The 24,602-nt window shown below is 43.0% G+C and overlaps 1 protein-coding gene across 1 annotated transcript; it reads right to left on the bottom strand.

The window, feature by feature from the left end:
- Positions 1-3,224: 3,224 nt before the first annotated feature.
- On the bottom strand, positions 3,225-23,447 carry LOC147436298 (ecotropic viral integration site protein). Its single transcript, XM_086488133.1, has 3 exons — positions 23,226-23,447; positions 23,034-23,141; positions 3,225-3,618 (listed from the first exon to the last, which is right to left on the bottom strand). Exons 1-3 carry the CDS (start codon positions 23,295-23,297, stop codon positions 3,409-3,411), a joined length of 390 nt encoding a protein of 129 aa, XP_086344259.1. The 5' UTR covers positions 23,298-23,447; the 3' UTR covers positions 3,225-3,408.
- Positions 23,448-24,602: the final 1,155 nt, after the last annotated feature.

The following is a 24,602-nucleotide window of genomic DNA, read 5'->3' as shown; positions in this document are numbered from 1 at the left end:
AGTATATTCTTGGAATAAAGGAACCGTCGTACGGCGGCCGTCCGACCTCATGTGCTAATTCTATCTCATTTGCAAGCTATCTCATTAGTCTAGTTGTTATCTCGGTTTTTAGCTTTCCCAATGGAATCCACAGAAAACGATTTTTGGCGTTGGACTACTCACGCACGATGGGTAAGTGAAGCGTGTGAAGGTGGACGAAAATGCAGGCTTTCGGGAGTTCAAGAGCGTAGAGCCCTAGTTCCTCCAGGCTGCGGAAGGATTGTTGCGTCCAGCCCTACAGCATGATCGATCACCCTCAAGCATGGAAAAGCATACCCACCGTTAGTTGCTAATGGAAGGTCGCCCTTGATTTAAAGCATGGCAACTGGGTAATGCTAGAGCTTCAAATTCTATCCTAATACTGTAGCGTGTGGGTGCTTGGGCGGACAAGCCAAGTGTAAGCCAAGAAGATGGCACTCGATTGTATTTCTCACCTCCTATCAATATTCGATTGTATTTATATTCGATTGTATTTCTCACCTCCTATCAATATTAAGGGCTGCCTAAGGCAAGCATGTTTTGGTCTATTCTTCCTCACACCACAATATCATAAAGATCACATAATTAAATAAAAAAAGTTGCATTTTCTCTTATACCGTTCACCCAACGTCAAGTCCACTTTGAACCTCTTAGGATGGAAGCATGGACCATGCCAAGATCATTGTCCCCACACACCATTATAAAAGAGGACTCGTGAGCAAATGGAATGGGTATTATTTCTTTGCTATTCACATGTCTATTTCTTACGCTCTGAAGCACCATCATGTATCTATTACAACGGCATCGCCTTCACTAGTGTTCTATGCAGATGCATCTTGAGAGACACCCTTGCGACCAAGGCAGTGCCAAGCACGATGTTTTCTTTCAACAACCCCTGACTAACAATATCATCGTGAATTCTTTTGCCCATATCAACATCTTGTGTAATGCCACATTCCTTCAAGGTGCAAGTGTATGTGATTGCATTTGGAGAGATTCCCTCTTTGCATTTGTTGAAAACGACGCAGAGCTTCCTGACCCTCACCACACTTGAGAAGTGCGTCACACTTGACATACATAATGCCCTTTGAGAAGTGCACCACACTTGACATACATACCATCTATCCTACAATCAGTCCACTCCATGACACAACAATGCGTACCGGAAGCTTCTCGAGGACCTATTGCGCTCTCAAAAGTGCACCGCCCTCTCTCTGCATCTGCTAAAAACAACCCAGAGCTCCCTGACCCTAACCCTATTGGACATATCTTGCATCGATTGGACATATCGTGCAATCAATGCACTCCATGAGACAACATTGCGAACAGGAAGCTCTTGAAGGACCTATTGCGCTCTGAGAAGTGCACCACACTTAACATATATATTGGCTACCATGTTGCCTAATTATGTGTTCTTTTCAAGTAACCCACTATCACAAATACCAGCATGTATCCTACTACCTTGGTATAAATCCTTCTTCTTAGCACAGTCTTTAAGTGAGCTCACAAAAGAAATACTTATTCTCTTCCCCTCTATGTTTGCTTGTGTAGCAAATATTATTGTTTTCTTGGTGATGCTCTCTATGGCGCTCTGAGAAGTGCACCACACTTGACATGCATACTACCCATCTTGCAATCAATGAACTCCATGAGACAACATTGCGGACACGAAGCTCATCGAGGACCTATTGCGTCTTGAGAAGTGCGCCGCCTATCTCTATACGTGCTAAAAACAACCTAGAGCTTCTTGACCCTGACCCTATTTTGGACATATCATGCAAACAATGCACTCCATGAGACAACATTGCAAACATAAAGCTCATCAAGGACCTCTTGCGCTCTAAGAAGTGCACCGCACTTGTGAGCCCTCCATCACATACCACTAGGGCTTTACAATGTCCTGAAGCATTTTTGTAGGCACATAAACCTGAAATGCTTTGTGAATTCCTACTAGGGCTACGAGGATGTGGATGCTAGAAAACCACTGGCGAGTAAGTAACCTCAAGAATTTTAGTCTCGCTCATTGAATAGTGCCGCTTGAAGCCACAACTCAAGGCTGTTGTGTGTGTCTTGCTCAAGGTGAGAGCGCCAATGGGCCCGCTGCACCCACTTTTGAAGAGCAAGCCGAGGAATTCGCCAACCCCTCTCGATATGTGGATTACCATCTGGCGTGGCTTGCCTTGACACGGGAGAAGTGTTGCTAGTGTGCAGCCGTGGAGGCGTGTTGGCGAGAGGCTAGCTCTTGTGGCTGCATGCATTTGCAGCCGGGGCAAAAGAATGTCGCATTTACGGCAATTATATATTGGTTGCAGTGCAAAAATAATGATAGCAATTGCTTTAAAAGCTAGCACATGCCATTGGCAATTGTTTCTGGTTGAAATTAGACAATTTCTCAACTCATCGAATAAATGATGCATGGTAAGCATGTTTGATCATATCATAGGCAATCCATACGAGTATGAAAGTATAATAAACTAATTAAGACGAGCATGGAAAAAACTATGCATGCTTGTAGATTGAATTGATGTTCACATTGTTTTCTCATCATAAAACTAGAAGCGTACATTGTTACACACACACAGAAAACGAGACTAACATACTTGTAAAACAGCCTGGTGATTTGGTATATTGCAACTTCATCTATTGAGGCTTATGAGAGGGAATCTGGTATATTCCCATAATTTGGTGTATTTCAGCTAGTCACTTGCATATATAACTTCAAATTGAAAACAAACTTGATGAATGTTCAGCAGTCTATGCACGACCTTCACAATGCAATTTACCTCCAATGAATGAATGCTAGCATTCAGTTGAGGTGGAGGAGTCTCCCTCCTCAAGGGTTAATACAAATACTTTACAACGAGGGTCGGCCTCAATAAATCGACCCCATCACAAGATGCTATGACCAGTACAACATTCCCCCTAATGTACATCATTGACCACATGGGAGACTACAACTAACTACAAACAAATGCCTACACACGCCCCACTCACATACACACACGAGCATACATAAATACAAAGATCTGCGTACCGAGTTTCTGTCAAAACTCCAGAGAGGTAGAACAAACTCCGCCACAATGACACCTAGCACTAAATAGCAGCATTCGATGGAAAGAACTAATACAACAAGAAGATAATTGGTTTCAGGGTCTTTCAATAGCAACACACCAATGTTTGATGATTCCCACCTCAAATAAAGTATGAAATTTCAACAGAGTTCTTCTGACATTTCAAGCAGCTATAACCTCAAATTATGAAGCTCTCTTTACATAACCGGAATTTCTCATTGATATTTGACAGCTCCAACCTCAAATTGTGAAGCTCTATTTAAATAACCAGAATTTCTAATTGATGAAGCATTAAAAAAATAGGACTCCTTCCAAGTTCCTAGCTGCTTCTGTCACTTGAATTGATGTTTGATGAGGCAGCAGCAATGGAAACTCTGTCTTGTGAAGAAGCTGTAATTGTGGGTATCCATAGCTCCGCTGTTGCACTCAAAAGGTTTTGAACTTCTGGGTCAACTACAGCTGGAGCAATTCGTTCTTCTACGAAGTCGAGCTTTGCTGATAGCTTGTCAAGCTCTTGTGCAATTTCTATCTGGTAAAATAATGAAAAGAAACAATAAAATCGAGCATCAATGGCATTGTGTCAGAAACTTCCTTTGCTACCTAGAAAAGCTAATGGACTAAGATAGTCCATACTTTTTAACATTTCTTGGTCCCTAAAAAGTTTGAAGCTAGCAGCTAACAATTGGAGGGAAACGATGACACTTCAAGATTTTAAACGAAAACAGTTACCGCGGGGCTTCATGTAGCTCAGCTGAGCACTTTCTTTGTTATCTAGAAAAAGGTAGTGGATTTGCCTCATGCACCCTTGTGACTATGTGGAAAGTACAGCAGAAAGGATCTATGGCTCAAACACGGCTCTTAGCCCAAATTTTTCAAGTTGTAATCCTATATAACAAAAGTGAAGAACAAAGATTCACCTTTCAAGGCAAATAGTGCAAGTGGTATGTTTGTGTACACTGCCCACCTCTCAGCTTTGCCTACAATGTTATGTGTTGTGTACATTGCAAGGTCCCCATATGAAGCCATTGTGCATGTCACTGTCACATGCACATCTAACCCTATGTGCATGTGGACAAGTTGTAACTCCTATTTCTAGGGTTTAAGATAGCCTAGGAAGTGTTCCGACACCCTTGTGAGCCTGTACACAGGAGTTGCATGATGCCCAGGCAGTTAAACATCGTTGCATACCCTCTGATTGCACATGAGCACCACCAGTATTTGCTAGGTGTAGGCATTGGAGGGTGTTCCCATACAGATCATTAGTACCCAGCCTAGGTAGTATCTGCATACAAAAAGCACCGCTTATAAGAGAGTTTAATAGCTTATTATCATAAGTGACATATAGCAGCATTTTAGCAAGTCGTGGGTTTTATTATGAGCCTACTCGACCTAGCTACTTTTACCTATATAGGTGACCTTGGGCGTCACCTCTCCACTCATATCCCAGTACCTGCAATACCAGTACCCAGCAGCACAGGTACCACTTGGTGTTTTTCACTAGCACATCCAGCACCCATGTCGTTTTCGCCCAGCATTAGCTCACAGCTCCCAATTAGCCCCACAACACCAGATCAGGCCTAGCATTAGCAGTTTTCAACCCTAACCTCATCAAGCCATCACCGATCCAACCAGTCACTTCAGATTCAGCCCTCAGAACAGCCAACGTTTTTCAGTTTCCAGCCATCCTCTGCACCTATCATCAGCACCCTTGATATCGACAATAGTAGATCAGCCCATAGCCTCGTCGTCAGTTGCACATCCCATCAATTCCCCTAGCATTTTCAGATTTCAGCCCTTAGCCTCTCAGATCCAACATCTACCGGAAGATCCCATCAGCATCTCAAGCTCTAGTAGTGCACTCTAAAGCAAATACCTCTCTAGAGAGGGGGGTTGGGACCCCATCTGGTCTTAGCCTCCTTTCTCTCTTTATCACTCACAAAACCTTCACTCACAGTATCATTCTCTTCTATCTCTAGTCTATTCCACAGTTCTCTCATGAAGTATTAGGAGCCTTGAGTACGCATTGAGCACTATCCTGAGCAATCACCATCAATCACTAACTTTGGTGAGCACCCAACTCAGGCCATTACCAACAACCAATCAACATCCATTGACTACTAATGCTCAATGCGTGATATCCTTTGGATCCTGATTCTTCCATCGTGATTTTAAGAGCGCACGGTGGACAGCATCATCGTATTGTACCTTACTTCCCAATGGAGAAGAGGTTTTGAGTTCCCTATATTGTGCAATTTGCCATTGTTTCTCTAATGTCTTTTCTATCTACTCTCTACTTTGAACTCTCTTTCTATCTACTCTCTACCCTGAATTCTTACATGGTATCAAAGCATTATAAGGTGCTCATAGTTAAAATGCATGAGAATTACTTGTCATACTTTGTAAATAATCCTCAGCGGTTGGTGGCGTGGGCTATGGTAGAGATGACATAGTAGACAGACGATACATGGCAGCTAGGAAGTTGCCACTAAGTGGACAACTACTTGCTAACATGGCACTATTGAAGTGCACTTAAAGGTGGCAACAGAACATAGCAGTTGACGACATCATGGTGGTCATTTCGTGCTAGGATAGCAACATGATGTCACAAGTTGGTGACTGGGCGTGCCCAACTATAAGGAACTGGCTGAGAGGACAAGAAGAATTGAACCCAGAAAGTGTGGCCGAGGGGCCTAAACTGAAGGGGTTAGGGTTTTTAAATAAAAACCTAACCCTACCCGACTTGAAGAGCATGGCTGAGGAGCCTAAACCCTAACTAGCAAAAGCATAAGAGCTAAACAATAGATTCAGCATTTTGCACTGACCTCCCACGTGGCATACTAAAACGGATGTTTAGCAATTCAAAACAACTAAACACACACACACACACACACACAGAATCCACACGACACGGAGCGGCGGAGTTCTACTCCCAGAAGGCATTGGCCCAAACCTTGGCACCTCTTTCGGTATTTCTTATATTGCTTCCACAAAGTACCAGCTCTAGGAACTCTGCTCTACTTATCCACACAATAGATTGCCAGAGAGAGAGCCCACAAAACATATTTGAAGGCCCTTGTCATGTACAAGAGCAGCTACATGAAAAGAAGTACTTTAAAAGCATATGGTCCAAAAGCTAGCGCCCAGAGGGCTATCCGTACAGCGTTGCCACATTATCAGCAGCCAGCGTAGTTCGCAGATTTCGTACAAATTGCCACGTCATCAACTTTTACACAAGTTGTGTTTGAGTGTGTGATCTGCTTTATTTTAGGGTTGAGGCTGTCAAAGTCGATGACATGGAAGCGTATAGACCGAGGAGAGTGAGCACGCGAGAGAGAGAGAGAGAGAGAGAGAGAGAGAGAGAGAGAGAGTCTCCTGAACCAATCAAACTTGGCAATGAATAACTGAATGTGTAATACAATGGAGGCAAGGGGTTGCATATTTACCAACCTCGGTAAATTGCCCTACCTATTCTTTGACAAATAAGTAAAATAACTACCTAAAAAGCCAAAATAAATAATGGGTTCACATTAGGCAGTTCACTTGAGATGCCAAAATTCCCTCTCTGCAACTCATAGTGAACAAAGTCGATGAAGAAGCTACCATGGACACCCCAGCAACAGGTCCTTGCTAGATACACTTCGGATTTTCTACCCTCAACTTTGTACCTTAGAAGAATGCCATCTTGAGCATCAGTTGCCTTTTCAGAAAATCTGAACTATAGACCACAGTATGTCCAAGAATCCTCGTTCGTGAACTGTAAACACATCACGTACAAAAAAAAAAAAAAAAACTCCAAGATAATGAACTGTGGAACACATCCTGTCCATGATCAGACCAACAACAATGGATTGGTGCACCCATCAATAGTGTTTTAGATACATCTGATTGATTCCCTGCCAGATGCATGTGAACTCCGACCCACAGGTTCAAACACCGATAACTTGAACTCCAACACAAGGGTCCAGATTAATTATACTAAGCATTGTTTGCCCCTCTTTGCCACTCACAAGCCTCTCTCTGGCTGAAGCTGGTGGCAACACCAAGCTCCATGTGACTAGAAGGCGTGAGTCCGTGCCAGTGTAGAAGCCACTTTGTTGTCCTTCCTTGAGCCACTATCACTGCTTTCCTCCTCATGCTTGCTTTTACCTTTGTCCTTTGTAGAATCTATGTCTTTGCCTTCCACAATTGAGCCAAATGACCATGTTTTCCACAATTGTAACAACGCTTCTTGGTCTTCTTTCTGGAACCCGAAGCAACAAATGCTTCCCCACCTATCTTGGAAATCTGAATTTTGCCTTGAGTTATCAACACGGCTTCCTCCTCAATAAGAAAAGAGCTGAGATCATCAAATTCCAGCTTTTCCTTCGGAATTTGCAGCCAACGTGTCCTAAACACCGTTTCACACGCCTCAGGCAACTTCGTGAGAACGAAAGCAGCTAACTGAGTACTCGTCAATGCACTTCTCATAGCCGATAGTTGATCGTGAATAACTTTAGCCTTTATAAGAAATGATTGCATGGAACTTCCTCATGGAAACTGGATGGCAAATAATTGTCCAAAAAGGGTGACTGCTCACATCGTAGAATCCCGATCGAACATTCCGACAAGCTTGAACCACATATCGTTGGCAGTTTTCAAAGTCTGAATGGCTGGAGAAATGTCCTTTGTAAGAGATTCCACAATGGCCGACATTGCCTTCGCATTAGCAGCATCCCAATCGACACACGGTTTGAGATATTCGTCATCTTGAAGGCGGGTGTACCTGTTTTTGGGAACCCTCGTAGGACGGGGCTCCGAGCCGTCGACAATTTCCCATAGGCCTTTCCGTGAAAACGAAAGTCGCATGATCAAATTCCAATGAGCGTAGTTATTGCCGTTCAATTTATCGCTGGCGCTCGAGCAAGGGGGGGCCATGTTGGAGTTGCAAGATCTGGAAATCTGGGAAACCTTCTCGCACTCCAAGAGATGGCCACACTAACCAAGCCGCAAAATAAACCTCCAAGCCGTTCCACTCCTCTGCACAGAGAGCTCCAAATGACGTGGGCTCTGCAAACTCTGAAACCCTCTCTTAAGTTCAAAATTCCAAACCGCTCCAAAATCCCATTGATTGGCCGCTCAAAGCTCGGCACTGCCCGTCCAATTTGATCCAAGACAATGGCAGCAAGTCCCTCTTTGTTGCCATAAGGTCCCAACCACTCCTCTGGTAACAACGTTTTAAAACGCTAGTACACCATGAGATAATGAGCGACAATGGGCATGGCAAATGAGGGATCCTCGTCGTCAAAGGAAGCTTTGGATCCTAGTGCTACCTGCAAGTGCGTTCCAAAACGCTGAGGAACAGTAGGACAACGTCGCAAAGGGGCTGCCAAGGCAATGTTCTAAAATGCTAGGAGGACAGCGCAGCCAAGGGAGTAAGCACCTATCATTGCAGGCGAGTGCACGAGAATAACAGGACGACGTCGCCAAGGGCTACCGAGATAGCATTCCAAAACGCTAGAGGCAGAGGATGGGGAAGTTAATGCCGGCAAGGGGGGAGGGAGGTATCTCCAACGTCGTCGGTCAAAAAAAAATTGAAACGCCAAGAGTGTAAGGATTCTAGGTACTAATCCTTAATTAAGTACTTAAACTCATGATTAAGACTTAATAAACTTGAATTGTACTAAGAAACATGACTTACAAGACTTTGTGTTGATTCATTGAATGTGTGATACAAGGGCTCCTTATATAGGAGAAGAAGAGACAAAAATGAAAAGACATGTCTCCTAGTGAAGAGACGTGACTTTAGACGTAAAGACACATCCTTTCGGCGAAGAGCTACAACCATTGGGCGAAGAGTCGCACCCGTAGAGCGAAGGGGTGTGACCAGTCGTCGAAGGAGTGTGGCTTTTAGCGAAGAGACATCTTTTGGGCGAAGGGGTGTGACCATCCAAGCGTAGGGGTCCTCCTTGGCATGGCACTTCACGTATCTGCAACTAGGAGTAGATGTAATACTGTTAACATAGTCACAATCGTGACATTCCCTCCCATTTAAAATGAGAGCCCGTGTCAAAGAAATTACTTTTGATATTGATAGAACTCTAGAAAAGCATTGAATCTTCGAAAATTTTAAATTTTTGGTTTATCGGACTTGAACCTTAACTTCTTGCGAAACCTTTTTGCTTTGACTGCTAAATCCCATGTCATTGCATTATTCACTGCAACAAGAGGTTGATCTTCAAAATCCTTTGCGTGATGTACGACTTCTGGTTTAAGACCTTCCAATAACTGCGAAATAGTTGGTGAAGAGGAAATATTTCCAAGGCACTCTTCAGATGGGATAACTTCAACTTTAGTAATCATTGGAGAGGATTTTGGCTTGAGACTGTAATCATCTTCCAATAACTGTCACTTCATGACTTGCAATTGACATATCATCATCCAACAAAGAATCAAAGAAAGCTTAGTCGTCTTTAGACTCAGAATCTGCAACTATGTCCTTATCTTTGTCTGGTAACGAAGTATCACTTGGAAAAACTTTTTGCTTGAGATCATATTTGTCTTCATCAATTGATTCATGAGAAGTTAATGAATTCAAAAATTCATCAATAATAATGTCTGTGTCCGCATCGGAAAACATATTCGTTTCATAATCCACTGTATCATGTTGTTTGACTTATACACGTGAGGCTTGAATCACTCGTTCCGCATGTCCATCTTTGAACAAATTGATAGTATGTCCTCGGAAGCTAATTGCGGGATCATACTGGAATAACCAATGCTAACCAAGAATCATGTCGTAATAAGATAAAGGCATGACTTCGAAATCCAATTGATTAGCATAATCTTGAATACCGAACTGCAATTGTCAAACTGTCTGATTACAAGTCAAAATTGATCCATCTCCTAATTCCACATCATATAAGTGAGATGTCTTTTGAGTTGGTAAGCCAAGCTGTTGCACTATCTGAGTACTGACGAAATTATTCGAACATCCGCTGTCCACCAAAACATTGATGGAACGACCGTTGAGAGTTCCAACAAAACTCAAAACTTGCTTTGAGAGAGGCTCCTAAACTGAAGAATTGCACTGAGCATGCTTCATAAGAATAGTCGTATCCTCTGAGACACGAATCGTATTGACCACACATTTTCCTTTATGCTTGGCAAAATCTGGTTGTTCAGAATTCGATGATGTTTTCGCGTTGGAATTTCTTTTCAAATTAGACGGATTTAGTTTCTTTGGACATTTAACGAAGAGCCTTGCTGAGTATTGGAATGCCGATCTTGAGAAAAATCAAGTCCTTTACCACAATCAAGTGGAGGAACATTTCAAGAAGATCTGGTTTGAGATTGTCGATCTTGAGAATAGAACCTTGAAATTGAATAAGGTGTTGTGGCTTGTTGTCTGAATTGAGATTCATGCTTTCTCTGCGCTCGTGCTGTTAAAAGTGAGCGCTATTTGAAGATATGTCATCAAGGAGAAATTTCCGTGTAGGGCGCCGATTATCGCTAAGACGCTCCACATAGGCAATTGCAGCATCCAAGGTGGTAGGGTTGTATTTGTGCACATCTTCCTTCAGGTTGGGTTCGAGTCCGTCGACAAAGCTGTGAAGTTTATCAGAGGGACTAAGGGTCTCTATCTCTAGAGTTAGCCTTTGGAACTCTGTGATGTACGCAGCCAAAGAACCTGTCTGGCTCAGGCGGCGAAGAGAGGACCAGGCATGAAAATCCAAATTGGCAAGCTCGAACACCTTGCGAATAGCACGCCGGAATTTATCCCAAGAAGGTGTGTGTTGACCATCAGCAACCCGTCATTGCCACCAAAGAAATGTTGTGTCCTTAAGTAGAGAACTAACAAGTGCAACTTTTTTACTCTCTACTAAATCTGTGTTTGATAAGTAAACCTCCATTTTGAACAGCCATTGGTCCAACACGCGCTTGTCGCGGTGACCATTATATGGTTCAACATCCTATGCAGCATTAAAAATTTTATGAAGTAATTGAAGTTCGCGATTGTCTACCTCCTCAGTTGGATCTGGTTTGTTTGGTTCGTCCACCGAAGCTTCGGAAGAAGGTGTTGAATCAGCATGTGTAGTCCGAGAAGTTGTAGGACGATTCCGGGAATTGTTTTGCGTCTGCATCTGATCCAAGCGAGTGTGAAGTGATGCGAGGCTTGTGGAAAGTGTGGCCATCTGCTCCTTGATAAGAGTAAGGGCATCGTCAGACCACCTCCGTCCTGAGAATTCGGCATGGTTACGCCTCAAAGGGAATAACGAACACGTGCAGGAGCACGTTCTGGGAACAGGTTTTGGGACGGGTACTCCGAGAGCGAAAATTATGTTTAGAACAGGTTCCGGCTCTAGGGTCGGGTAATAATCTAGAATAATTATGATCTTTGCTCTAGAGAATCTAGAATCACGAACACTTCATGTGTAGGGAAAATTCAATCGCAAAATTTCATCGGGGAATCCCGTGTACTGGTTCGCATCGGCCATGTGTGCAAAATGTCTTGCGCAGAGAAGGTGCACACAGGAGAGGCAGCGTAAGAATTCAGCAAGGGGGCCCACGAGTAAAATTCAGCCATGCTTACGTTATGTTGTTATTTTTGTTAATAAGTCACCTCTTTTGGCCGGTCACCCCAAATTTGGGACGGGCTGGTCACTTATAATAACTTATAAAGCTTAATGTTCAGCCAGCGTAAAAAACAACACAACAGCGTAAGAACTCAGCAGCATGGAATATTCAGCCAGCGCAAGAAATTGTCAAACACTGCTGCCGCTTGGGAATTGCTGCCACTTGGGAATTGTGATGCTTGGGAGAGCATGAGATGCTATAAGTCTCCAGCAAAAGGGTGCATGCAGCCAGCGTTTCAGAATTTCAGCCTGTGCGATCCTTTGGGAAGGGGTGGCTTCCTTGATGCCCTCTCACGAAGAGGTGCCCTTTGGATATGCAGCAACCAACCAAGGGAATTCAGCCCCTTGCTGAGTGAATGGGCACACACGCGAAGCGACACACCCGTATGCGAAGGGTGCCATGAAGAGGTACCATCCTTTCACATGAAGAGGTTCGAGTGCAATCCCGAAGGGACACCACCCAATGAAGAGGCCGGGCACGTGGCATTGCCGCAAAATAATCTTTCGAAAGGAATTCTTGCAAGGCAACAAAGAAGAGAGAAACTGGGAGTTATGGCACAAGTGCTCGATGGAGAACAAACCCCTAACTCAATACATTTCTGACTATAGAGAGCTAGTACTCAAGTTGAAAGGAATCGATGCATTCAAGACATTGCGAGGCTTCAAGAGAGGCCTCACAAATGATTATCTTGAGTGCGTTGAGCCTCTTCATCTAAAAGACTTATATGAAGCAATCAAATATGCGCAAATCTATGATGACATCAAGCGCCATGGTGCGCGAGATGGAGCAAGTAGGATTGGGGATAAAGAGAAAAAGGGATCAGGGTTTAAAAGAAAGGGGTTCCGTAGTGAGAGATAGGGAGAGAGGACGGACCAAGGGAGTTAGGGTGGTCATTAGACTAAAAGACCACAACCATTTAAAGAGAAAAAAGAGTCAAAAACCCAGAAAAGAGAGAATTATGTAACAGACTTGGGCGCCCCAAGTCGAGAATCTAGCACGACACACGAGAGGATCACTTAAAAATACCTCACTTTAATCACAGTTCAATAGAGTCGACACGGCCCAACGTAGTTCCGTGCCCAGAGAGATTGGCCCCAAAGACTGGAGCCCCTTTCGGTATTTATTTTTATATTAATGCTTGAGCAAAGTTACAATGCCCGTGGGTCCTCTCTGCTCTACAACTCATCAGCCAAAACTGAGCAAGAGAGTGACCCTGGGTTTTTATTTAAAGGCCCTGAGGGCTCTCAAAAGCAATTACATGAAAATGGTCAAACTCAAAAGCAATTGGCCCCAAAAGCTGCCAGCGTTAATTGCGGAATTTCCGTACAGTCCCATAAAATGCAAAGCGTCCTACGGCCTGCCACGTCAGCCATCGCGATTTGCGGAGCGTCCGTACAGCTGGCACGTTAGCGGGTTCCACTCGATTTTCTCTCTTTATTTCTCTAGTGTCCCTAGGGCCCCATCGGATGAGATCCTATAAGTTAAACAACTTATAACTTTGGGTCTGATCACAAACAGACAGAGACCATAAACCAGTTCTGTAGACACCGACTCTAAGTATCGACGCTATCACAAATTGCTGACGTGTCAAAGCCTAAAGAATGGAGCCAACTTGCAGATGTTGGCCGAGGGGCCTAAACCCTAAGAAGAACAAGTAACAGAAGAAGAAGTCCTACCAACTTATGGGGACCCCGTCCGATGGGGCCCCAAGTAACATAAAGGACTAAAATAAAGCAGGACCCGCACACACGCAAAAACTGATGACGTGGCAGATTTCCAAAAATTGCGCTGACATGATGACGTGGCAGGCTGTACGGATTTCCGCGTTTTGGACTGGCTGATGACGTGGCAGGTTGTATGGATTATCGTGATTTACAATGGCAGCTTTTTGGCTTTGCTTTTGGACTAGATGCTTTTGAGTTTGAAGGCTTTTTACTATAAACTGCTTTTGGGGCCTAGGGCCTTTAAATATGAGGTTAGGGCTCATTCTCTGGCATGCTTCCTGGCAAAGGTGCAGAGTCTAGAGTACCGGCTTGTACTGTGTTGATGCAATATAAAGAAATACCGAAAGGGGCGCCAAGGTTTGGGGCCAATACTCTCTGGGGTGGAATTCCGTCACTCCGTGTCGCGTGTCGTCTATCTCTCTTTCAGTTCAGTTGTTATTCGAAGTGCTTAAAGTTGTTCAGTCCGTTCCTTTCTATTGGCACGTGGTGCCCGTCTTGTGACAGACGCACTAGACGACACAAATCTAGCACTTGCACAAAGACGACTCAATCAATGCACATTCTGATCATATCCAAATCAAATCTCATAAAATTCCATCCAGATCTAAGACCATGATTCCTAGCAACGTATTTAGTAATCGCATTTGTTTTCAATTTCTTTATTCATAAATTCATACAGCAGAATATTGTCAGCACATCATTATTCCTGAAATCCATAGGAAAATCAGTGACTTTATTCCATCTAGGTAATCTGTGACAAAGGAGCGGAGTGACTCCCCTCTGTGCAGTCTCGTCTGCACCAGATTCAACCCTGCTTATCTGCGGGGTCTTTCGGAAAAGATGCAGCTAAGCCAAAAGCCTCAAGGTAAAGTTTCAATATCTTAGGAGAATCTGTTAGGTCCTCCTCCTTTATCCACTTCCCATCCAATGCGGGATAGTTCTTGAATTTCACTAAGAACCGCCGAATCACTTTACCTTTCACTTTCCTTTCGTTGTGAGCCAATATCTATGCTGGAACAAGTATCTCCTCGCTCTCTTCCACTTCAGGATGCTCATCAAGCTCCCTGTCAATTGGCACCTCACCCTTAAAAGGTTTCAAGAGACACATGAAAAGCATTGTGAATCTTCCAAGTGTCTGGCAACTTTAGTCTAAAGGATACATCATTTATCTTTTCTTGAATCTAGAAAGGGCCATAATACCTCATGTTGAGCTTTGGAAAAAGCCGCTCCTTTCCCTGTCGTTTCCTTAGGCATGCCTTCTCAAAGCGTAAGAGCACCCAATCATCCTCCTTCAACTTCAAGTTGCATCTATGTTTATCTGTTGTCTTCTTATGCCGTGCTTGAGACTTCTCTAGAGCCTCGCGAACCTTGGCAAAAGCACTGTCCAAATCCCTTGTGTATTGATCCGCTTCAAAAATATTGTCTTTGGTGCTTAGCAAGGGAGGAACCTTCTTAGCACCTTCGATTACCTCAAATGGCGCCTTCCCTATCGAAGAGTGAACCGTGTTGTTGTAGGCAAATTCCACCAAAGGCAAGTACTTTTCCCATTGATTCTTTTGATCTAAAATGTAAGACTTCAATAAATCCAAAATCACTGAATTGGCTATCTCAGATTCCCATCTGTCTGTGGGTGGAATGAGGATGAGAATTGCAACCGCGTGCCAATGTTCTCCCAGATTTCCCTTCAAAACAAACTTAAGAATTGGGGATCTCTATCCGAGACTATCGACTCGGGCATGCCATGTGACCGAAAAAACTGTGAACAGTCTCGCCAAATGATCGGGCTTGACCGTCTTCTTTACTGGAATAAAGTGAGCTTGCTTGCTAAATCTGTTAATGACTGTCCAAATGCCATCATACCCACTTTGAGTCTTGGGAAGATCAAAAATGATCTTCCCAAGCCCATCATGCCCACTTTGAGTCTTGGGAAGATCAAAAATGAAATCCATAGCAATGCTTTCCTAAGGGCGAGAGGGAACGGGTAAAGGCTGTAGAAGTCCTGGTGCCTTATGCCTGTCAAATTTGACCTTTTGGCATACTAAGCAACTGCGAACAAAGTTGTCCACACCCTTTTGAAGCCTCGGCCAATAGCAGTAGGTATCTATGCCGCGGTGGCCTGAAAAGGGTGGACAGTGGCACTCTATCAAAACTTTTCCCTCAACGGCTGTGTAACACACAACATCGTTTTCCGCATCAAGTAGCCGTCTCGTATAGAATAGCATGTAACTGTCTCCCCACTTTGTATCCAATGTCGGCAAAGTCAGGATCGCTTGCATACTGTTCTACAATGCCCTCAAAAATTCGAAGATGGATCACGGAATTACCAGAACCAAGGGCTTCCGAGACAACACATATGCCACTAAGTTCTTTTGTCTCTATACATGGACTATCTGGAAATGAAACTGTGACAATATGTTAGCCCACCTCATCTGCTTTTCTCAAAGCTGCTTCTACGACAAGAAGTCGCGTAAACTTTGATGATCTGTAAAGACTGTAAAATCAGCTTCAAGTAAATAGTGTCGCCACTGTGTAAGAGCATGGATAACTGCCAATAGCTCTTTCTCATAAATCTGTGCTACAACGTGAAAACATCTGCTCTCATAAGCAATGATGTAATAAACTGCTGACGTGTCAACCTACTAAAGAACGGAGCTATCGGCCGAAGGGCCTAAACCCTAGAATAAGCAAAAGCAGCAACAGATTTTCGAAAATTGCGTAGCTGCTGATGACGTGACAGATTTCGGAAAATTGCGCTAGCATGATGACGTGGCAGGCTGTACGGATTTCCGAGTTTTGCACTGGCTGATAATGTGGCAGGCTGTACGGATTTCCGTAAATTACGCTAGCAGCTTTTGGCATTGCTTTTTGGACCAGAAGCTTTTGAGTTTGAAGGCTTTTTACTGTTAACTGCTTTTGGGGCCTAGGGCCTCTAAATATGAGGTTAGGGCTCATTCTCTGGCATGCTTCCTGGAGAAGGTGCATAGTCTGGAGTACCGGCTTGTACTGTGTTGATGCAATATAAAGAAATACCGAAAGGGGCACCAAGGTTTTGGGCCAATACTCTCTGGGGTGGATTTCCGCCACTCCGTGTCGCGTGTCGTCTCGCTCTTTCAGTTCAGTTGTCATTGAAGTGTTAAAAGTCTGTTCAGCCGGTTCTTTTCTATTGGCACATGGTGCCTGTCTTGTGGACAATGGTATCAGAGCATCAGGCGTGTGCTTTTCTGAAAGCATACGAGTCCCACAAAAGAGCAGACAGAGCAAACCAGAGACTTCTGGAATCTATCTCTGGAATTTAGCTTCGTGCTCAGACCCCGGGCTTATTAGCCACTCCCACCCTTACTTCATCGCGCATCGTGCGCGCTCGCGTCTTCTCCGCTCATGTCTTACAGGGCATAAGCCATTAAGATCACTTGCAAGAGAAGGATTCAAGATTTATTTCGAGCGGACAGAGCAAACCAGAGACTTCTGGAATCTAACTCTGGAATTGAGCTTCGTGCTCAGACCCCGGGCTTATTAGCCACTCCCACCCTTACTTCATCGCGCATCGTGCGCGCTCATGTCTTACAGGGCATAAGCCATTAAGATCACTTGCAAGAGAAGGATTCAAGATTTATTTCAAGCTGCTGTTTTTCTCAGAGAAAGTACCATGCAAATGTTGATAGCTACCAAGCAGTATACTCCAAGTATTTGGCAAGCTTTCAAGAAAAATTTTGCCCTAAGTTATATGGTTTCTAACATTTTCCTTCGGAGTGCAACTTCTTGCAGAGTGGGGTATTTTGAAATGCTTGCCATGGGAACCCTAGCAGATTATAACTTGAAATTTCTAGACATCTCTCAACAGGTGTCTCTTGTTGATAACCTCAGAGGTTCAGTGCGATTGTTATCTTGGGACTACCATCGCCGCCAAAGAAACATTGTTTGCCCAAGAGCTGATGGACCATGCTGTGCTCGGCTACGACCTTATGGAATGAACCTAGCCCTAATTTTTGGTGCAGGTTCCAGGATGAAAAGTCAGTCGAACTTTCGAGCTCGACTGATGTCAAGATTGCTTTTTAAGTTTGAAACCTGTTTGAGAACTTGTTTGGTGATCCTGTTTAAAATTTGTTTGAAATGGATGGTATCTGTTTTGAACTTGTCTTGGTGCCGATTTAAAATGTTCGACATTGGTTTTAATACTGGTTTTAATGATTCGTGATTTTACTCCCGGGTGGAGTAGTGAGAAATGTTGTTTTGCTATTGTTTGAACCTCCGAACGACGCAGACGCGATGTCTGGGGAACGTTTGGTTGTATGCTTGTAAAATAATTGTTGTTGACTCCCAGCCCGGACCTGGATGGTTATGCAGGAGAGGTATTAAGAAGTCTAAGCGTAGTTACTCTCACCACCTCCAAAAAACGCAGGCTGCGGTCTGGGGGACGTTTGGTTTTAAAAGGCCTCTATATCTCCTGGCCCGGACCTTTTTAGGTTATGCGGGAGGAGTGACGAGGGAGTCGTTGAATATCTCCCGGCCTGGACCTTGTTAGGTTATGCAGGAGGAGTGTTCATCGGCGGCTTTATGTTTCTATGTCTTGTAATATGCATATGTGAGCATTTGTGTTGCATTGTGATGTGCCAACCACTGAATATTCCTAATTGGATGAGATTGCCTGGGTATGTAATTTTAGTGCATCAAGACACCCGTGGAAGATCAGTACGGTCTGGGTGTGATGGCTAATTTTACTACGCCGGAATATCAAGAGTTCCGATCTGGACGAAAGGAGAAGCTCACTCCTTGATCAAAAGAGCTGAAAGGAGAAGCTAACTCCTTCATCAAAAGAGCCGAAAGGAGAAGCTAACTCCTTAACAAATAGAGCAAATTGAATATCCCTCGGAATTTTTTTTGAGCTAACTTGAGCTGTTTTGCAGATATGTTGTAATCGCGGACGATTACTCTTTCAAGAAGGGGAGATGTAACAAACTGCTGACATGTCAACCTATTGAAGAACGGAGCTATCGGCCGAGGAGCCTAAACCCTAGAATAAGCAAAAGCAACAACAAATTTTTGAAAATTGCGTAGCTGCTGATGACGTGGCAGATTTTTGAAAATTGCGCTGGCATGATGACGTGGTAGGCTGTACGGATTCCCGAGTTTTGCACTGGCTGATGACGTGGCAAGCTGTACGGATTGCAGTAAATTACGCTGGCACCTTTTGGCATTGCTTTTTGGACCAGAAGCTTTTGAGTTCGAAGGCTTTTTACTGTAAACTGCTTTTGGGGCCTAAGGCCCTTAAATAGGAGGTTAGGGCTCATTCTCTGGCATGCTTCCTGGAGAAGGTGCAGAGTCTAGATTACCGGCTTGTGCAGTGTTGATGCAATATAAAAGAAATACCGAAAGGGGCGCCAAGGTTTAGGGACAATACTCTTTGGGGTGGAGTTCCGCCACTCCGTGTCGCGTGTCGTCTCTCTCTTTCAGTTTAGTTGTCAGTGAAGTGTTAAAAGTCTGTTCAGTCTGTTCTTTTCTATTGGCACGTGGTGCCCATCTTGTGACAAATGACATGGCCTTCTTGCATCAAAACTGGTCCCAGACTACACCCACAAGCAAACTTCAAATGGCTTTTGCAAGTCTGGAAAGGCCGACACTAGTCCGGTAGTCAAGTTCTTTTTTAGAGTCTAAAAAGCAGTAATCTCTGTCGGCCCCCACGTGAAAGGGACTCCTTTCTGAGTCAGTAAATGCAAACGAGAGGCTATCTCTACAAATTTTCGAATGAACCACCAATAATAAGAGCACAAGCCCAGAAAGCTTCAAACTTCATGAACATTCTTCAAGTCAAGCCAATCGCGAATAGTCTCAATTTTGGCCAGGTCCATCTGTACTCCTTCAGCTGAGACGATGTGCCCCAAGAAAATCTCGGGCAAGAAAAATTCACTCTTCTTCGCGTTGATAACCAATCTATGCTTCCACAATGCTTGAAAGACCTGTAAGCAGATGATGTTTGTGCTCTGCAAACTATAATGTTGGCAAAGAAAGTATCCACAAAAGATCGATATTCTCTAAAAATCATATCCATCATTCAGTTGAATGTTGTTGGAGCATTCGTAAGTCCAAAAGGCATAACCAAATATTCCTACCAACCAAATGTTGTTCGGAAAACTGTCTTGTAGACATCCCTTGGAGCAATTCGCATTTGATGATATTCACTCGTTAGATCAATTCTGCTACACAAGAAGATCCCTGTAATCTGTCAAGTATATCATCGATCCTTGGAATAGAGAATTGGTTCTTGATGGTGATTTTATAGAGAGCTCTATAGTCAATGCACATCCTCCAAGATCCGTCTTTCTTTAATACTAGCAATACCAGAAAGGTGAAGTGCTAGGTTGGATGAGACCCTTTTTTACAAGTTCTTTTACTTGGTTCATTATTTCTTCATTTTGGGCTCGGCTAACTCGGTAAGATGGCCGGTTCGGTGGTGTACTTCCGGGAATCAAAACAATTGTATTGTCCTCAGGACGAGGTGGAGGTAACTCGCCTACTAGGCCTTCAGAGACACAATCAACCTGAGTGTGCAGAAATTATTGTCGTTCCTTTTCCAATTCAGACATTTGATCGTTGTTCATCATTAAGTTCTTTCAAGAAAATCAAGTAAACAAAAAGACTGGATGTCATTAATTTGGAAATGGTCAAAGCCAATACAAGTGGGACAGACTCGCCCTTCAATTTTACATAAGTACAATTTCTTTGCCCTTCTCATTCTTCAAAGTCGCTTTCATGGCCCTATAATCGACCACTCTATTGTTCTTGTGGAACCAAGGGATTCCTAAGAGGACGTCACACCCTTCCAAAGGCATGATGTAAAAGTCCTCGTGCCCTAAATACCCTTGACAATGCAAACGAAGTTATGGAAGTCCACAGCAAAACCGCTCGATTTGCTGCTTAAAACTGATCTTTTTGAAGAAAGAGGCAGGTAGAAAAGCGCCCCAAAACCTTTCGCAGAATGAATCCAAAGTGTATAATCACTTAGTCATCCAAAGATGATTCCAGGCTATAATCACACACTGCGCTCGTACTCCTAAGTGAGTCAAGAGGAAATAAAAAGTCACTTGAATTTAAGGGACTTGGTCGGCGCTTCTTTTCGTAAGAGAAGAGTGGACCACCATCCGAGCACTTCCTTTCAGATAAGATGCCACCCTTCTAATTTTTGAGTGCTTTGAGTAGCACCCTCCAGAAAAAGCTATGTCAAATTGCTGAATGAAGGCAAGGGCTCTATGGGCATCTCTAAACCCTGAAAAAGTATCAAATTTGATTGCTTGTCTACCTTCCTTGAATTCTTTGGTCTTCTTATTCTTGTCTTCGAGAAAGTCATATTAATTTGCTCTATAACAATAAAACATCTGGTCCTCGGACTCCGAACTCTCAGAAGACGATGAATCCTCGTCAAAATTGTCAAAAAAGTATCTGGATCTACGGTACGGTCTGCTTTTTTCTTGGCCTTCTTCTTGTTCTTTCCCAATCTCTGGTTCTTTCGTCGTTTCTTGCTCTTTCTATCCTCATCCTTCATATCAAAAGAGGAAGAGCTATCTGAACTATCAAAAGAAGATGAGGATGAACTGGACAATACTTCAAAGCGTACATGTTTCTTCTGTTTTCTTGCATTCGCAAAAGAAGATTGACGGCCCAAATAGCCAAGGTAGTCAGTTCCCTTGTTGCGTTTCTTCCATTGCTTCTTCGCCCCCAACAGTTGGTTGACTCGTCTTTCGAGGGCGTCATCAAGTTCATCTTCAATAAACATCCGTGGGACAGAAGGTTTCTTGAGGGTTGACTCTAGTGGGGAATCGATGGCTTTCTGCCATCAGATATACACTTTATCAATTGAGAGTGGCTACTGAATCCAGGGTCGGGACACGAAGATTCTTTAATAAATTGCTATGTCTGCTCTTTGGTGGGCCCAGTATGCTTTATAAAAGCACACGCCTAAAGCTTTGACACCACTGTCACAGGGACCGGCACCACGTGCCAACGGAGAAGAACAAACTGAATAACTTTAAGCACTTCAAATAATAACTGAACTGAAAGAGATGCACGACACACGACACGGGGACTCGCGGAGTTCCACCACAAGAGAGCATTGGCCCCAAACCTTGGCGCCCCTTTCGGTATTTCTTTATATTGCTTGAACTCAGTACAATGCCGGTACTCGCGCTCTGCACCTTTACACGGAAGAGTGTCAGAGAATGAGCCCTTGGCTCATATTTGAAGGCCCTTGGCATGAAAAGCTTTAAGCTCAAAAGCATATGGCGCTAAAAGCTGTCCAACGAAAATCACAAAAATCCATACAAGTGTCACGTTAGCGCAGTCAACGAAAAAATCCGTACAAGCTGTCACGTCAACATATCAACACAAAATTTGGGCATCAGACATCCGTACTCGCCTATCACGTCATCAATTGCTACGCAATAGTGTGTTGTGGTCCTGCTCTATTTAATCCCTTTAGGTCACTTTGGCCCCATCGGACGTGTCCCGCAAGTTGGTAAAACTTCTTCTGCTGCTTCTTCTAGGGTTTAGGTTCCTCAGCTAAGATCTGCAGTTTGGCTCCCTTCTTCAATGGCTTAACAGGTCAGCAATTTGTGACAGTTGCCTTGACTTCCACAGAGGCCAAGTATCACACTGCTTGTAGTGCCGCATGCGAGTGTATTTGACTTCTGAGGTTACTTTTGGTGATAGTTTTCTATAGCATGTCACCATAATTTATTTGGACAGCCAGAATCGTATAGCTATTGCAAGGAACCAGTGTTTCATGGTAGGACCAAGCATATAGAGAAATGATTGTTCTATGCTTGACACAGGCATCTACCATTGATTTATTTGAAGCAGGGAATGTTATACAAACATAAAAGAGCAAACACATAATAGTTCTCCTCACGGTTGCTTGCCCCTTTACCTTGGCTGACATGACGCGTTTAACGACTACATCTTTGCACCTTAGCTAACTCATTTAATACGTTAGTGGTTATGTTATTATACGTTATGTCTTAGTTATCGTCAAACATCCAATGTGAAAGGTAAGATAGGCATGCAAACTCTATCTTTCTGCAAAGAGGCACAAAAGACTTAAGTTGGAAATGCAATCATCACACGGAGGGGCTGGTTGTGGTTGAGAAGATTACCCCCTCTTGGCTGATGGAATATTGCTACAAAACGCAAGCTAGTGCAAGGATATGGTGCTCTAAAATTGGAAAACTTGCCTTTTTATTATATATATCGTCTTTGGGTTGAACCTCCACCAGGTAATAACTTCGAAGACGTCGCACGTATACCTATAAATTGATATACCTTGATGAATCGAGGATAAGCCCAAATCCACCCTTATAGGAAAGTGCAAGGTATAGACCCATGGTAGTCACCCACAAGACAGTATAACCATCAGCTCCATCATGCTCACCCACAAGACAATATATCCATCAGCTCCATCATGCACGTATACCTCCTATAAATTGATTCCTATATATGACTGCAAATTTTGACAACTTCCACCGAAGCAAGATACACACTTGTGCAAACAACAAGGTATGTGCAGAGTCCAAAAATTCCATTTCTGATAGAAGCATATAGGAAGAGAAAAGGATCATACATCACCCAGCTGTGCAGCAGCAGAGGAAGGAGACCGTGTGATCTCTCTGCTTAAAGCTTCAAGCTTCTCCCGCAACTCCAGATCAGGTTTACCTGTTTGCTCCTCGATCTAGTGGCAGCAGTAACAGACGTCGACTTTGTTAAAGTTTTTCCATGTAAGAGAAGGAATATATAGGTATTTATATGTTCTTGCCTGAATGAGAAGCTGGTGCAAATAATTAAAGAGTTGCTCATGTTTGAGCACAGCCTCGCTTGCCTCTCCCATAGCTAGCAGGTCGTAGTGAAGATGGCGGGATCGGAAAGCGTCGTCCACGTGGCCAGCAATGTGCTGCACTGCGCGACTTGACAAATCGACGGTGCGGGCGCAGATGTCGAGGCTAGGTGGATCGACGGCTAAGAATCTCGAGGCAGTTTGAAAAGATGCCCTTGGGTATCGAACACCCCCACATCCACCTTAACCTACTTGAATTTTATTTTATTTTTTATTCCAAGAGTTTTACTAAAAAGGCATTTTATCTCTAATTTGAAGATGTTGGATCTTCTTGAGCAATAGCCATGTTGGAAAGAGAGAAAGAGAGATCCTTACTTGCATCTATATGAAACAAGGTGGGGGAGGCACTAAGGCCTGCTAAGTTAAGGGAAGGATGAGGTTTAGTTTAACTGAGTGCCTACAACCACATGGATTTTTTTCCTATGTTTTAATATAAAATTATATTATCTATATTATATACATAATCACAAATGGTTTATTTATGGAAGTAAGTTCAACTTAGTGCCTACAATCACATGGAATTTTTATTGTGTTTTAATATAAAGTTATATTATCTATTATACATTATCACAAATGGTTTATATATTAGGAAATGCTCCACTTAAATAAAAAGATGAAAGGAACACATTACTCATTATCATTCAAAAACAAACTAAAATGAAAAAAATAAAATAAAAACATAAATTATTTTATTCATTATGCATACAAAATTACAAATGGTTTATATATTAGAAAAGACTCCACTTAAATAATAAGGTGAAAGGTACACATTGCACATTATTATTTAAAAACTAAACAAAATGAAAAAGAAATATAAAAATATAAAAATACATTGAAAAACTAAAACAAAAGAAAGCAGGGGGACAATCATTGCCTTTGGGAAACATATAAACTCTGTTGAGTGGAGCAAGGCCTTGGGTGTCAAAGTGGACTTCCTTGGATAAACGTGTGAGCTCTTTCCTATTTTAGGGGTGGCTTCCCTTATAATCGGTGCATTTAGACCCTTTGCAATTGTCATGGCTCGTCACAAGCATGGCAAAAATTTGTAATTTTTTGGTTATGTTAATATAATCCACTCACAATTGTGATTTTTGCACACAAAAAAGATAGATTTAATTTTAATGCTTTCAAAAAAAAGATAAACTTAACAAACAAAAAATTAATAAAACAATTTAATGAGATGAATCTTTGTTAAGTCCTTAAATGAAAAGACATTTTATAAATCAAAATATCAAAAAAAAAATTGGAATCAATACTTTACATCATGAACTAGACATGCTCTTTAATTTTTTGTTCTCT

Source organism: Adiantum capillus-veneris, chromosome 18, assembly GCF_014529385.1.
Source record: "Adiantum capillus-veneris isolate H3 chromosome 18, ASM1452938v2, whole genome shotgun sequence".
NCBI classification, from domain to species: domain Eukaryota; kingdom Viridiplantae; phylum Streptophyta; class Polypodiopsida; order Polypodiales; family Pteridaceae; genus Adiantum; species Adiantum capillus-veneris.
Note: the sequence above shows the minus strand (reverse complement) of the source record. Positions and strands in the feature narration are given on the sequence as shown.

Excerpts from the sequence above, each read along its gene's own strand:
- LOC147436298 (XM_086488133.1), bottom strand. The coding sequence starts at position 23,297 with ATGGGAGAGGCAAGCGAGGCTGTGCTCAAACATGAGCAACTCTTTAAT. Across the intron at positions 23,142-23,225 it reads TGCACCAGCTTCTCATTCAG|ATCGAGGAGCAAACAGGTAA; the intron begins GCAAGAACATAT and ends TGCTGCCACTAG. Across the intron at positions 3,619-23,033 it reads CTGCTGCACAGCTGGGTGAT|ATAGAAATTGCACAAGAGCT; the intron begins GTATGATCCTTT and ends TTATTTTACCAG.